This window comes from Euleptes europaea, chromosome 7, assembly GCF_029931775.1.
Source record: "Euleptes europaea isolate rEulEur1 chromosome 7, rEulEur1.hap1, whole genome shotgun sequence".
Classification (NCBI taxonomy): domain Eukaryota; kingdom Metazoa; phylum Chordata; class Lepidosauria; order Squamata; family Sphaerodactylidae; genus Euleptes; species Euleptes europaea.
In genome coordinates, this window is record NC_079318.1 from 8622545 (window position 1) to 8638607 (window position 16063).

The 16063-nt window shown below is 45.7% G+C and overlaps 1 protein-coding gene across 2 annotated transcripts in view; it reads left to right on the top strand.

The window, feature by feature from the left end:
* Positions 1-16063, top strand: part of STXBP5 (syntaxin binding protein 5) — a 210609-nt gene that overhangs the window by 97939 nt on the left and 96607 nt on the right. For both annotated transcript variants that reach the window (XM_056852557.1, XM_056852558.1), the window contains exon 7: positions 4714-4797. In XM_056852557.1, coding sequence (XP_056708535.1) covers positions 4714-4797 — 84 coding nt within the window. The remainder of the gene's footprint in view (positions 1-4713; positions 4798-16063) is intronic.

The window sequence follows — 16063 nt, forward strand, 5'->3', positions numbered from 1 at the left end:
GGGCATATGTCTCCCAGTGGTTCCTGCAAAATTAGTTTGTCATTCTACTACTTTCACCAAGTTCATTAGATGTACTTTACTTTTGCCGAAGGCTTTCACGGTCAGAGTTCATTGGTTCTTGTAGGTTATCCGGGCTGTGTAACCGTGGTCTTGGAATTTTCTTTCCTGACGTTTCGCCAGCAACTGTGCCAGGCATCTTCAGAGTAGTAACACTGAAGGACAGTGTCTCTCAGTGTCAAGGGTGTAGGAAGAGTAATATATAGTCAGAAAGGGGTTGGGTTTGAGCTGAGTATTGTCCTGCAAAAGTAATGTGCTAATCATTGTCCTGTAAGTATCAAGATAATGTGCTAATGAGGGTATGGTATGTTAATATGGAACCATTGTATCCTGAAGTGATCTGTTAATGTGTGTAATCCAAAGCTAATCTGCATGGCTATTGTTGAATGTTGTCTTTGTTAGTCTGGAGGTTTTTTAGAACAGGAAGCCAAGCCTTATTCATTCTTAAACTCTCCTCTTTTCTGTTAAAGTTGTGCTGATGTTTATGAATTTCAATGGCTTCTCTGTGCAATCTGACAAAATAGTTGGTAGAATTGTCCAGTCTTTCAGTGTCTTGGAATAAGACCCTGTGTCCTGTTTGTGTCAGTCCATGTTCAGCCACTGCTGATTTCTCAGGTTGGCCAAGTCTGCAGTATCTTTCATGTTCTTTTATCCTTGTTTGTATGCTGCGTTTTGTGGTCCCGAACTGTGGAGAAGTTTACATCGGGACCACAAAACGCAGCATACAAACAAGGATAAAAGAACATGAAAGATACTGCAGACTTGGCCAACCTGAGAAATCAGCAGTGGCTGAACATGGACTGACACAAACAGGACACAGGGTCTTATTCCAAGACACTGAAAGACTGGACAATTCTACCAACTATTTTGTCAGATTGCACAGAGAAGCCATTGAAATTCATAAACATCAGCACAACTTTAACAGAAAAGAGGAGAGTTTAAGAATGAATAAGGCTTGGCTTCCTGTTCTAAAAAACCTCCAGACTAACAAAGACAACATTCAACAATAGCCATGCAGATTAGCTTTGGATTACACACATTAACAGATCACTTCAGGATACAATGGTTCCATATTAACATACCATATCCTCATTAGCACATTATCTTGATACTTACAGGACAATGATTAGCACATTACTTTTGCAGGACAATACTCAGCTCAAACCCAACCCCTTTCTGACTATATATTACTCTTCCTACACCCTTGACACTGAGAGACACTGTCCTTCAGTGTTACTACTCTGAAGATGCCTGCCACAGTTGCTGGCGAAACGTCAGGAAAGAAAATTCCAAGACCACGGTTACACAGCCCGGATAACCTACTTTACTTTTCTTCATCTTTTATTTTAGTGCAAATGCTCCGCATTGTCACTGAATGCATTGCAGTTATGTTTTCCTCAACTAATAGTGGGCCAACTCCCAGATACTCTGGAGACCTGGGCTATTTGGCCTTGCGTCACAGGACATTCCATGCCCTGTCCTTTTTTGCTCCTTTTTTGACAGGGCCCCCCTGACATTGGGAAATACCCTTACCATCCCTTGCCAAGGTAATCTGTTTTTATGTTTTTTCCCTGGCAGTTTTGCTGTGCAGATTGTTCGGCAAGCTGCACAAGGTTCATGAATGATGTGCCTCCTTTCCTTTGGCCACATCAGGCCTGTTTCACTGCTTTCATTGTAATGGTGCGGATCTGCTTATTCTCATTCCCACTGATGACTTCAGTAGTTTTGATCAGCTCCTTTTGATCAGGTTTTTCTGAGTGGCAAGTACCACTCCTTCACTACCAGATCTTTCACCTCTAAGTGGAAAATATTCTCTACTGAGGCTGTAACAGGGTTTGGAACCTTCTTCTTGTGCTGTTGATTATGGTTTGGCTGCTGGTTGGGACTCAAACTCTCTAAATTTCTCTCTTCCTTATTGGATTTCTAGAGATATTACAAACACAGCTATAATCCATCATTAATTATTTTTTTTTGCACTCCCCTGGTGCTTCATTTATAATAGAGTTTTTAAAAATATGCAGCACTTCCAAGTATGGTATGAAGACATGGTGAGTTCTAACCTATGCCCCCGACATTCATGAAGTTTCAGTGTGTAAAACTATGACACTCTGTTGCACTAAAATAAAATTATGACACTCTGTCTGTGTGGCTGTTCAATGATATTTTACTTATCACAGCTCTCTCCAACCGAGTGCTGCTTTTCTTTGCCACATTCCTGCATGTATTTTGGTTGGGGTACTTGTAGAGAGCTTCCTGCTCCTTTATAAGACAGTTCTGGGTGAATGTTAATATGAGATGCTAAACTGTGGGGAAGGTGATCCTCCACTGTCTCTTCCTTTGAGAGCTTCACACCTACCTCCTTAACTGAGTGAGCTTGCTAATCTCTAAATGTGGGACTGCATAGAAGTCATGTCGATGAAAATAGGGTTGCACTTACCTCTAACTGTTTTTCATCCAGTGGTCTTCTGTGCAAGCACACATCCCTCCCTCCTGCCCCACTGCGAACTCTCTGGAACCTTAGTTTCTTGGGGTCTCCAGCAACAGCATGGAGAGAACTGAGGGAGTAGCACCCCTCCTCCTGGTCATGTGATCATTTTGGCAGGAAAGCACCAGAGTCTACTAGAAAGCTTTGGAAATCTTTTCTGTGGCTGGGCTACGCACACACAGTCCTACTGTGGGCCTGCACAGAAGACCACTTGAATAACAGTTACAAGTAAGTGCAACTCTGTTTTATAACTTGTAAGTAGTGTGTTTCTAAACATTTTGTGCAATTTGGTATAACTCTATTTAGCATATTTAGGAGTTGCTTTTATAATGTTCCTAGTACAGTTTCTTCTAGTATATACTCTCTTTAGTTGCAAGAGGGTTTAAAAAAAATAGATTAAAACTGTAACCGTCCATGAGGGTACCTCTGTAATGGAATGGGATTGTAGTCTGTGGTATTGATTATTATAGGTATCACCTTGTTTTTATGGCTTTATTTTAAATCTCTATATTGTTTATGGTGTACCTTGCCTTAGATAGTTTGTTTGCTTTGTTCTCTTTCTATAAACCCTAGTCCTATTGTCCTATTGCAGTGTTTATTGTTTGCCATGCTGTCTGATTGCACTGCTTTATCCAGTGATCTGCCTTGAATCTCAGCAAGAAGGGCATACTATAAAAAGTGAATACAATAAAAATAAAACCCCTTGCATGTGTAAAACCAGTGTAGACTCCTCCCCCCACATGATGTTTTCTGCACACAGGGTGTGTATTATGTGAGGTAGAATTTATATGTGCAATAGTGTACCAGCAGACTGTGTACAGCTCCTGGGATGCATTGTAACAAGTGCTTTTTATGAACATCTGATTTGGCTTTTTAATCTTCTTTGCCCTTGTTAGCAGCAAGTGAGTAATTTAGCACTGCAAACTAAATCTTAATCCAATTGTGAGATGAAGCACTGCAGATGATGTTTAATGCTCTAAGAAGAAAAGTAAACAAACCAGAATGGGGGAAGAGGATAGTGGAGCACCAGATGTGCTCAGATCAAACTATGCATATAAACTCCTGCCATATTTTGAACTCTTCAGGGTGATAAATTATGCATGCAAAATAATATGGAAAATCCAGTTTCACACATGGAATCTACTTTATGTATGGCTTATAAAATGTTAAGGAAGAGCAGCACGCTTTGTATTGGCTTTTAGCTCCGATATTTCACATGAATATATTCACTAGGGTTGCCAGGTCCCTCTTCAACACCAGCAAGAGGTTTTTGGGGTGGAGGCTGAGAAGGGTGGGGTTTGGGGAGGGGAAGGACTTCAATGCCATCGAGTCCAATTGCCAAAGTGGTCATTTTCTTCAGGTGAACTGATTTCTATCAGCTGGAGATCAGTTGTAATAGCAGGAGATCTCCAGCTAGTGCCTGGAGGTTGGCAATCCTAATATTCACACAATTTGCTTTGACAGTCTATCCTGTGGGAGGCCAGGGTTTAGTGAGGGGAGGGAGCTCAGCAGAGTGTAATGCCTTGGAGTCCACCCTCCAATGCAGCCATTTCTCCAGGGGAACTGATCTTGGTCACCTGGAGATCAATAGCTAGGGTTTCCAACCTCCAGGTACTAGCTGGAGACCTCCAGCTATTACAACTGTTCTCCAGCCTCCCCAAACCCCGCCCTTCTCAGGCTCCACCCGAAAAATCGCCCGTTGCCGGCGAAGGGGGACTTGGCAACCCTATCAATAGCAGATCTCCAGGTGCCACCTGGAGGTTGGCAATCCTATCTATCATGATTTATAAGAATATTAAAGTATAAAATGAACTCATTTTGATGAGTTTAATTTTCATCCCTTAAAAAGAGAAATTTGGTGTTAGCTTGTATAATTACTAATGTGGAGTCCATGAGAATTAGGAGAAAAAATAAATTTATTTCTGTTTCACTTTGACATGTTTCCAGGCTCTGTTAGTTCTATAGCTTCAGCATATCAAATTGGAATCTCATCTTTTGGTCTGCAGTACTAGAGTAATGTTATGTATAGTATTGTGCTTAGCTAGTTATCCTCAGCACTAGTATACTGAGACAGCAAGCCTAGAATTAGGCGACAAATATTTTAATTTTGGAAGTGACTTTATTTTAATCTCTCGAAGATTTAATATTTTCTGTTGTGATCTTTTTTACAGCTCTTGATTGGTTTTGAATCTGGAACAGTAGCATTATGGGACCTCAAGTCAAAGAAGGCAGATTACAGATACACGCATGATGAGGTAATAGAAAGGCAGATTTTTTTTATTGTTTGTGGTGTCATAATTTCATTGACAGTATTAGAATGGATGCTTTTTTTTAGAAATACAATCTCACCAAGTTTTTTTAAAATTATGAAAATGTTGTTAGCCTGACTTTTTGGCCCTACATGTTAATAATAAAAAAATTAATTTCTGTGCATCATTAACTTGCTCGTGCTTGTATAAAATATGAGACTGAGTTCTCATGTGAGAACACACAGCTTGCTCTAGAGCTAGTGGGAGAGGAAGGTGGGCACAATTTTGTCCAGTTTTTTCTCCTTTGCAGCCATCCATATCACATAGAATTTTGTCCTTGAGGCTCTTTCCAACCGTCCACAGTTTTTTTGTGGCTGCTGGAGTGGGAGAGGCAAGAATGATCTCCTTTTGGTTCATAGGAGCCAAGACTTCGTTTGGTGCTTGCTGCAATAAATTGTGAAGATGGATTTTGTGCTGGACATGTGCCATGGACCCATAGCCAGATTTTTATGATTGGAAATATACATATTTTTCTTATCTTACTGAATACCATTCTCCTCTTCTTTCTGTCTGCACCCCTTGAGGTTCCAAACTCCTGGCTGAAAAATTCCTGGGGATTTGGGGGTGGTGCTTGGGGAGGGGAGTGACCTCAGCAGAGTGTAATGCCATAGAGTCCAGCCTGCAAAACAGCCATTTTCTGTAAGGGAACTGATCAGTCTGCAGATCAGTTGTAATTCTGGGAGGTCTCCAGGCCCCACTTGGAAGGTGGCAACCCTAATACCCCTTCAGTAACTCCATTGTCTGTCTTTATATCCCATAGGTTTCTTTATACCTGTGTTTCCTTTCCTTTCCTCCTTCTGCCTCATATTGTGGGTGCTTCCAGTACACTCCATCCATAGAACCTTATGTTCTCATTTTCTTTCTCTTTGATTACAGCCGGCAAGGTGTAGTAGTTAGTGTTAGACTAGAATCTGGATCACTCAGGTTTAGATCCCCACTCTGCCATGAAGCTTGCTGGATGACCTTGGGCAAGTCACATGCACTCAGTCTAACTTACCTCACAAGGTTGTTGTCAGAATAAAATGAAAGAAGATAAAACGTTGTAAGCTGCTGTGGGAAAACAATCAGGATTAAATGAGGTATAAATATTTAAATAAATAAAACACACTTTCCCAACAATTCATGCCAGTGAAAAAATCACAGATGTAAGTATGCAATGCTGTAAGTCTTACAATTTTCAATTGCTAGGAAAACTGGAATCTTTACTATATGCCTCTGAATCCTGAGAGAACATTGCAGATACAGTGATTCAGGCTGGGTGTGTGCATATTGATAAACCCGAACTGAAAATAAACTCTAAATTAGCCATTTCGGTAAATTTCCAGTTCAGGTTTACCGAATGCACAAACCTGGGGAGAAAGCTGAAGCCAAACAGGCAATTCTGGGAAAAGCCAAATAATTATTCAGGTTTTTTTTCAGATCCTTGGGTGTGTGTGTGTCATTTTTCGAGATAGAGCCCCCAAATTCACAGCGTAGCTTGAAGGGACTATTCTTGCACAAACCCCAAAGTTTGGTGAAGATTGGGTCAGGGCCCCCGATTTTATGGGGTTCAGAAGGGGTCGCCCACTCCTCCAGTTGTCAATGGAGGAGGGGGGCAGCCCTTTCCAGACCCCATAAAATCGGACCCCCTGACTCAATCTTCACCAAACTTCAGGGGTCGGACAAGGAGAGTCCCTTCAAGTTACGCTGTGAATGTGGGGGCTCTACCTCCAAAAATGCCCCCCAGGAGAATTTTAAATGTACTGACCTTTTTTGACTTGTCAGTAATCGCTGCCGGTCTGCTTCTTCCCTCCCTCATGGTCAAGATTGAATTATGGGAAATTGAGTTTTCCCACACTTGTAATGGCTGCTTCCTTCCTTACTCAAGAACTCAATTTCCCATAATGAACAGCAACCTTGCAATCCACTTTGCAATTATTGTCAATGGAAAAGGGGGCGACCCCTTCCAAACCCCATAAAATTGGACCCCCTGACCCAATCTTCACCAAACTTTGGGGTTTGTGCAAGAACAGTCCCTTCAAGCTACACTGTGAATTTGGGGGCTCTACCTCTAAAAATGACCCCCCCCCAGGCCAAATATTTTCAGGAAACCCAGAAATAAGCCAAATGCCTATATTTACCAGTATGGGTATTCGGCTTATTTCAAGATTCCCGAAACAAAATCGGGCCCAATAAACCTGAACCTGAAATTTAACAATGTTTTTGTTTTGCGCAGCCCTAATTCAGTCATTTTCCCCATCCCAACTCGTACTGAAGTATTTGTGACACTTTAGATTTTCCCACAAAGATTTGGAAAAGGGTCACACATAATGACCTTTTGGACTTTCCTCACAGTGCTACAAATAGAAAGGGTGGAAGTCACAATTGATTCATGAGCTTTATGTTGTGTCTGTTCAGTGCAAAAACTCCTTCTGCAGTTATGATTATTAAGAGCATTTTCTTAAAGGGTTCTCATGTTCAAAATTATTGAGGGGGGGAACTGATGCAAAACTGATGTAGTTGTATATTAGTATATCTACATACTCCTGGCTCCATCAATTCTTTAATGTTACACTTCATTTCATGGCAAGATGCAATACACTATGCATTTTAGAGTTAAAGTGTTGTGATGGAGAACATTGCCAAGGCTGCTGTTAAATTATCCTTCCTGTGTAAAAATAAGAATGCTTGCATTTTTGTGAAATCTGTTTTAATGACTTTGCCACTTGTAACATGGTCTAATCCAAATGTGTATCTCTTGTTCATTTATGTCCCTCTTAGTCTTTCTCAGTTGAGATAGTAAACAAGTAGGGGAGGATTGTTCTTGGAGGGTGTGAAGTTGACTGAATTCCAGGGAACTGTAGAATACATAGGCACCACTTTGAATGTCACTCTACCAGTGAGCTGATAGAAGGGTATCCTTGGTAATTGAGAGGATGGTCAGTGATCCTCCATGCTGTGGTGGTCAACATCTGAAGTAGAGGAAGTACTTAAATTATGCTCAAACTGATTAGGCTTCTTTAAGGCTGTGCCACAGAGATGAAATATTCTCTATAATTCTGTATACAAAGTGCTGTGTAGCTACTGTTTTTGGTGGTAAATTTGGGCTCATTGCCTAATGTATGAAGTATGTTTTATCCACAGAGCTGTTTGCTGTTATAGCTCTGTTTGTTCAATGTGGTCTATTGTAGTCAAATTGCATAGTTTTAACTCTATATGCGACTTTCTGTTTTGGAAGTCTGTTTGTGATTAGCTTGTTAAACGAATCCATATTCATTTAGAATAATGAAGCTGAGATTTCACTGTGATTGCTGTATCTATCACATTTTTATCCTGCCCTCCGTTCAAGGACTTCCTCTCCATTTAATCCCCACAACTAGAGATGCTGAAAATCCTACTAGTTCAGCTCAGTCCCATTTGCCTTTTTTTTTTTTAACGATGATGTTTAGTTCAGCCGGTTCATGGCTGTTTGGTAGGTTACTTCTCTGTATTCCTTTCTAAATAGTGCAATGCAATACAGTGTATTTGGCAGCTGTAGACATCACCCCCTTTTTTTCCTACCAGAAAACCTTTAAATAGAATTGGTAATTGTAATTTTGGAACCACCCTCTTGTGGGGGGCTTTCAAAATGTGGTGAGGGGGTTTGTGTGTGTCAGCGAAGCTGAGAGCAATTCTTTAAAGAGTTTAGACTCTATCAAGCAGCTAAACTAGCGGAGTCCCTCAAAGTGGAATGGCCACAGCTGAGACACCAGACATGGATGCATCCACCCCCTTCAGGGATCAACAGCCACATCAGCAGAAGAGAACAGACAGTTCCAGCAGTGCTGGGGGTGGGGGAATCCTTGATGGCTAGCTTCTGGGCATCAGCAGCAGTGGAAGGTGACACTGGTGGAGGATCTTTCGTAGACAACGGCAGTGATACTTCAGCTAACCCTGGTTATTATTTCGCAGAAGAAGGCAATGGAAAAGCACTTCTGATCATCTCATAACTTGAAAACCTTGTAATGAGACAATTCAAAAGAGGGAGAAAAGATATAGTGCTGGAAGACAGGACACCCACATTGGATGGAACTCAGTTAGCTACTGGGGAACAGCAGAGGACAAGTACGAATAGTGCTATTCTTAATGAAGCCACTGTATTAAAGCTGAAAGGATGTTCAGTTGTTGATGTGAATGGCTGTGAAAAGAAAGTCCAAAGCTTTTCGACGCATATAATAGGAACATGAGATGTGAGAAGTATGAATCAAGGTAAACTTGAAATTGTTAATAAGAAGAACTAAAGTAGACTATATTAGGACATTTTCAGTTAGAAAATTATAAAGTGTTTTACTTGGGAAATGACAAACACGGAAGAAACGGAGTCTCTCTGAAAATGAGGCTAGATGTAACAAACCATCAGGGGCTATAATCGAAAGTCTGACCAAATAATATCACTCAAATGTCATGGAAAGCCTATCAATATAACCATCATTCAAGTTTATGCCCCAACTATAGATGCTGAAGATTAAAGAAATTGAAAGCTTTTATGCAAGTGTCAAGGAAGGAATTGACCACACACGTAAACAAGAAGTTCTGATAATCATAGGTGACTGGAACACAAAAGTGGGAAACAGAGTAGAATCAAGTATTGTTGGCAAATTTGGGCAAGAGCACAAAATGAAGCAGAAAGCGACTCATAGAATTCTGTGAAGACAGCAATTTGTTCATTGCAAACACATTTCAGGCAACAGAACAGATGATTGTATATATGGACATCACCAGATGGCCAGTATGGAAATCAAATAGATTACATGATTGGAAGTAGAAGATGGAGAAACTCTATTCTGTCTACTAATACAAGACTAGGAGCTGACTGTAGTACAGACCTTGAATTGTTAATATCTGTCCAGGTTCAGGCAGGCATCTGGGGCAACAGGCAGTAAGCATAGTCCAAGGCACAGTCCAGGGTCAGCACACAAGTAGTTAAGAGTTCAAGCACCAAAACTGGAGAGCAGAAGCCAGAAGGCACAAGTCAGGTCACAGTAAAGGTCAGTAGTAAATCCAAGCAACAAAGTCCAAATCCAGTCCAAAGGTCAAGCACATAGAGTTCTAGGGAACTGAGCATAAGCTTTGTGGACAAGATGCTTCCACACTGGTTCAGCCTTCTCAGGCTGCTTTTATCAGGGAAACCCTGATCAGGAGCAGGTGCAGCTCCTCAACCTGCTGAGTCACCCTCAGACAGATGCTACTCATCAATGACTGGGTAGCCAATGTGTCTGTCAGCCCTGATCCTGTGGTGACTCATACAGGCTGAGGTTGATCGGTGCTGAGCTGCCAATCACGTGCTAGGGTACCACTGCTGTGCCTCCCTCCGGGCCTGCCTTCTTCAGTGTACCAAGTGTACCAAGTGCTCTGGTGACACCAGTGTACCAGTGTACCAAGTGCTCTGGTGACCCCAGGGGTGAGCTGCAGCTCTTCTACTTCAGCTTTGGATCCCATGCTGCCAGACTGAGGGTGTGGCATGCTGACTTTGGCCTGAGACGTCCCTTCTGCACCTGGTGGAGGCTCTGCCTTGTCCAGTGGATCTTTCTGTGGCATCCAAGGGCTGGGGCCAGCTTCCTCCATCTCTTCCTCGTCCGAGTAGGCGTTGGCAGGTGTCAGCCCTTGGCCCACAGAACCAGAAATCACCACAAAGTCATATAGAGTCCAAACAGATGGCTTTTACTGGTCAAATAGGCATACAGTGCAAACGAATAAAATGACAGCTATGAGAGACTCACTAGCTGGGAGATAATATAAGGCAGAAAAGGCGGGAGATTACAAGCATAGGCTGAATACAGTTTCCCAGGAGCTGAGTTCCCAGGCCTAGGTATGCGACCTTGAGGGCCAGACAGTACAGCGCAGAGACAGAGGCAATAACGAAACCGAGATAGCAGCCTGACATTCTGCTCCCCTCAAGGCCCCCTCCCAGTTCGCAAGGGGGCTGGCTTATCCGGGTAAGCAATGTGAAAGGCGTTGACGAGGTCGGGGGCGGAGACATCCCGTGCGCGCACCCATTCGTCATAGGCAGGGGGGAAATGTTTCCAACGGACTAAATACTGCAGGTTGCCATGGTGAACACGGGAGTCAAGGATCTTGGAGACTTCGAAGTGTTCCTCCCCCCCCCACCATGATGGGTTGCGCAGGAGGTGGATCCGGATGCCACTGTGGAGAAGCAACATGGGGTTTGAGGAGGCTAATGTGGAGAACAGGGTGCACACGCCTCAAGGATTTGGGGAGAGCCAGTTCCACCGTGACAGGGTTTATGACCCGGGTGATGGGGAAAGGGCCAATGAATTTAGCACTGAGCTTATGGCACGGACGGGTGGAACGGAGATTTTTGGTGGAAAGGTAAACCAAAGCACCCACTTGCAGATCACCCCCGGGGGAGCGATGTTTGTCAGCTTGCGCTTTGTATTTACGCTTGGCCCGGTCGAGGTTGCTAACGAGCCAGGGCCAAGTGGTACGGAGGGCGTGTGCCCAGGAGGCAATGTCGGGGTTCCCCTCCCCCTCTACATCATCTGCAGGAGCAATAGGACTGAAATCTTGTCCATACACAGCAAAAAATGGGCTAAAACCTGTGGATTGATGCATGGCATTATTGTAGGCATATTCTGCCAAAGGTAACAGTTCCACCCAGTCATCCTGGTGGTAGTTAACATAACATTCAATAACATAACGTAACATAACATTCAAGTACAGCATTGACACGTTCGGTTTGACCATCAGTTTGAGGATGGTATGCACTAGACAACCCTTGTTCCACTCCCACCAACTTGAGGAAAGCTTTCCAAAACTTAGAAACGAAACCACTTCCGTGGTCACAAATTATCTTACGCGGAAACGAATGTAAACGAAAGATATGCGTCACGAAGAGGCGGGCCAGTTTCTGAGCAGAGGGGATCCCTGCGCATGGAATCAAATGTATTTGTTTAGAAAACAAATCAGTAACAACCCACAACACAGTTTTACCCCCACTGAGAGGGAGATCAGTCATAAAGTCCATAGCAATCACTTCCCAAGGTTTGCTGGGCGTTTCAAGAGGTTGTAGCAGTCCCGGGGGTTTGCCCTGCGATCGTTTCGCAGCGGCACAAACGGGACAGCTGCGGATGAAGGAGTCAATGTCGGAACGCATTCCCCCCCACCAGAACTGTCTGCGCAATAAGTGAAGGGTTTTCAGAAACCCAAAGTGCCCAGCTGTTTTGGCTCCATGAGCTAAATGTAAAACGTCCTTCCGGAGAGCTTTGGGTACATACAATTTCGAGTCCTTGTACCAGGACCCTCCCTGTTCCAAAACACCAGGAGGTAGGGTATGAGCGGAGCGTTCTAAAAGGCACTGGTCCCGAAGGACATTTAAAAAGGACTCGGAGATGGGGATTTTGGAGGGGGCCCCCCCGTCGGCCATGGAGATCTTAGAAACAGTTATGGGGCTAGTGCTTACGTGCGGCGGCGCGCAGACTGCAGGCGGCTGGGCGGCCGGAGGGGTAGGAAGGGCGGGAACGCCGGTCTGTTGCGGTGGCGGCTGGGCAGCCGGTTGGGCTGGCGGAGCTTGTAAGTTGGGTAAGGCGTGCTGATGCTGGGATCGAGTTTGCACAGCCAGCATAGGTAGGGCCCCACGTTGCATAGGGGTGAACAGAGAGTTGGTGGGTCTCTCGAGTTTTACCGGATATTGTGGTAAACGGGAGAGGGCATCCGCGAGAACGTTTTGCTTCCCAGGGACGTGCTTCAGGGTGAAATGGAACTGAGCAAAGAACTCCGCCCACCGTTGTTGTTTCGCCGATAGCTTATGGGACCCCGTGAGGGCAGCTAGATTTTTGTGATCGGTCCAAACCTCAAAGGGGACTTTAGACCCTTCCAAGAATTGCCGCCATAGAGTCAGTGCATGATGAACTGCTGAGGCCTCTTTCTCCCAGATGGGCCAGTTTAATTGAGCGTGCGCAAATTTTTTTGAAAAGTAAGCGCAAGGGTGAAGAAGACCATCCGGTCCTTGCTGGAGGAGAGCCCCTCCCATGGCTACATCGGAGGCATCGACTTGCACAATGAACATTTGATTTGGGTCTGGGTGCCGTAGCACCGGCTCCGAAGTGAAGAGGCGTTTGAGGGCCAGAAAAGCGGCTTGGCATTGCTCAGTCCATAGGATTTTTGCGGAGGGCAAGGCAGCCGAGCTTACTTTTCCCTTAGTTTTCAGTAGGTCCGTAATGGGTAGAGCCACCTGGGCGAAGTTAGGGATGAATCCCCGATAGAAGTTTGCAAATCCTAGAAATTGTACTTGCTTACGGTTGGTGGGGGGAGTCCAATCGAGGACGGCTTGGACTTTGGCGGGGTCCATGCGAAGACCTTGGTGGGAGATGATGTATCCCAAAAACGTGAGTTTGCTTTGATGAAATTCGCACTTAGCTAGTTTTGCGAAAAGTTGATGGTCACGCAGGCGTTGCAGAACTTCCCGGACCAGAGCTACATGCTCGTTCATAGTTTTCGAATAAATGAGAATGTCATCTAAATAGACCACCACCCCACGATATAGAAGGTCATGTAGGATTTCATTGATGAGTTGCATGAAGACCCCCGGGGCCCCTTTTAATCCGAACGGCATCACAAGGAATTCATACATTCCGAAACAGCTAGAGAAGGCAGTGAGGTGCTCATCCCCTTCGCGGATACGGACTCGGTAGTAAGCTTCCACCAAGTCTAATTTAGAGAACACACGGCCTTCCTGTAATTGTCCCAAAATATCGGATATTAATGGGATAGGATAGGCGTTGGTCTGGGTAACCGCATTGAGCTTTCTGAAGTCAATGCACCGGCGAAGGTCGCCCTCTTTTTTCCGGACGAAAAACGCGGGGGCCGAGTTTGGGGCATTCGAAGGGCGAATGAACCCTCTGGCGAGGTTTTTGTCCAAAAAGTCCCGGAGGACAGTGCGCTCGGAAGCGCTCATAGGGTAAATCTTACTCTTGGTTAATGTGCAGTCCTTTACCACTTCAATCGCACAGTCTGAGGCCCGGTGGGGGGGTAAGGCATCACATTCCCTAAGGTCGAAGACATCTTCAAAGTCCCGGTATACAGCAGGTAGAACCGGTGGTGCTGGGGCAGTAGAGGTTAATGCTGGAACGGGCGGATATAGCAGAGCAAAGTTCTGCCGATGCTGGTCGCAGGTGGGACTAGCGAAGGAGATAGTGTTTGTTTCCCAATCAATACTGGGACTATGTCTTTTAATCCAGTTAATTCCCAAGACCACTTCAAATCGGATAGGGGCTATAGTGAAGTCTATTTGTTCCCAGTGGGAACCAATTCCCATTGCCACCCCTATGGTGCGGTGATCAACTGGACCCCCCTGGAAATGGCTTCCGTCCATTTGGGCAAATTGGACGGGGGCGGGTAAAGCCTCAGAGTCGGCTCTGAGTGCAGCAAAAGTGGCTTCGCTTATGAGAGTGCGACAGCAACCGGAGTCAATTAGTGCTTTGACGGGGAGTTGTGGGCCACCGTTAAGGTGTTGTAAAACTGCATCCACGTAGACGGTGGAGTCCACTTCTTTGATTTTGGTAGGAGCATTCGGTTTGATAGGAAGATCCTGAGAGGTCTGTGGAGACGCTCCATTCACCACAGACCGGAGCCGTTTTTTGACAAGTCGAGGGGAGATTCCAAGTTTAAGGCTGGAGAAATCCAAGGATTTTCCTCATCCGAAGAGGGAAAGTTGTCCCCCAATGGGGCACTTGTAATCCGAGACCCGGCGGGGTCGTTGGTAGTAGGTAGGGAGGCTGGGTCCCCGGCATGGAGTGCAGAGGGTGTGGGTCTTCCCGGAGCTGCGCTGCGGGTGGCCGCAGTGCCTCTGCGTGGTGGACGACCTCGGGCGCGGGTTGTCGTGCTGGGACGAAATAATTCCTGGCGGCGCGGGCAAACGGCTGCAAAGTGGCCCATTTCTCCGCAAGTAAGACAGGCACCCCTCTGAAATCGGGCTTCACGTTCCTGGGGCGGACGTGGGGGATTTCGTGGGACGAGCAGTGGTGCCTTGGGTTGAGGCTTTTGGGTGCCTTTTTCCTTGTGCTTTTGACGGACGAGAGAAATAAAGCGTCGGCGGCTTTCCACTTCCTCGGCTAATAGGATCCAGTCTTCGAGGGTATCGGGATTGCCCCGCATGTAAGACCAGTTCAGAATGTCAGGATGCAAGGCTTCCCTGAAATGATGGATCAGGGTGGTCTCGGGCCAACCTACAATTTTACTTGCCAGTCGTTGAAATTCATCGGCAAATTCTCGAACTGTAGCAGAGCCTTGTTTTAATTGTAAGAGTTCCGTTTTGGCTCTTTCCCCCAGGAAGGGGTCCTCAAACCTCCTTCTCAGGGCAGTCATGAAGTTGTTGAGGGAACGAATAGCACGAGAGCGGGTGTCAAACTGGAGGACCATCCAGTCAGCCGCTTTACCTGTCAGAAGGGAAGCTACGTAACGCACCCGGCTATCTTCCGTGGGGAAAAGTTGTCCTTGTTCTCGCATATAACTGTCCACTTGATGCAAGAAACAAGGCAAAGTCTCGAGAGATCCGTCGTACGTAGTCCTCAATTTGAGTTGCTTCCAAGGGCCGGGCGCAGGTTGGCCCGGTTGCACGGGTGGTCCGGGCGGAGGAACAACAGGAGCTCCAGGAGGCAAGGGTGGAGCAGGCACATTAGCGGGTGGTTGGGGTGGCTGTACGGGTACCCCCTGACCCGGTATCGGAACGGGCTGTCTCTGAGCTATCAGGGTTTGTTGTAATTGCCTGTTCTCCTGAAGCATACGTTCCATTAGTTCCTGGAGTTGATCAACACGGTCGGAGAGCTCCCGATTCTGGGCTCGTAAGAGATGAACCTCCTCACTTGGGCCACCAGTAAGATGAGGTTTACTGGTCCGGAAGCTTGTGGCCCATTGAGAGCTATCCCCATATAGATCCTCGTCTTCAGACTCTCCTGAGTCTCGACGTCGGTCAGCCAAACGGCGTGCGCGTTGGGTCGCGCGCGACGGGATAAACGCCGGGGGAAAAGACAGACCTGATAGCCCTTGTACATTGTCCTTGGGGCGCGTGTCCACGTTCGCCCGATCCCTAATCCTTGCTGCAGCCGCCCTGGCTGCTTCCGCAGCTTCTCTCTCTCTTGCGACCTTAGCCGCTTCGGCGGCTTGCTGATCCGCAAGAACTTTGGCGTTCTCAAGTCTTAGGGCAGCCTCTGCCGTAATGCGCGGCAAAAGTTCTGTT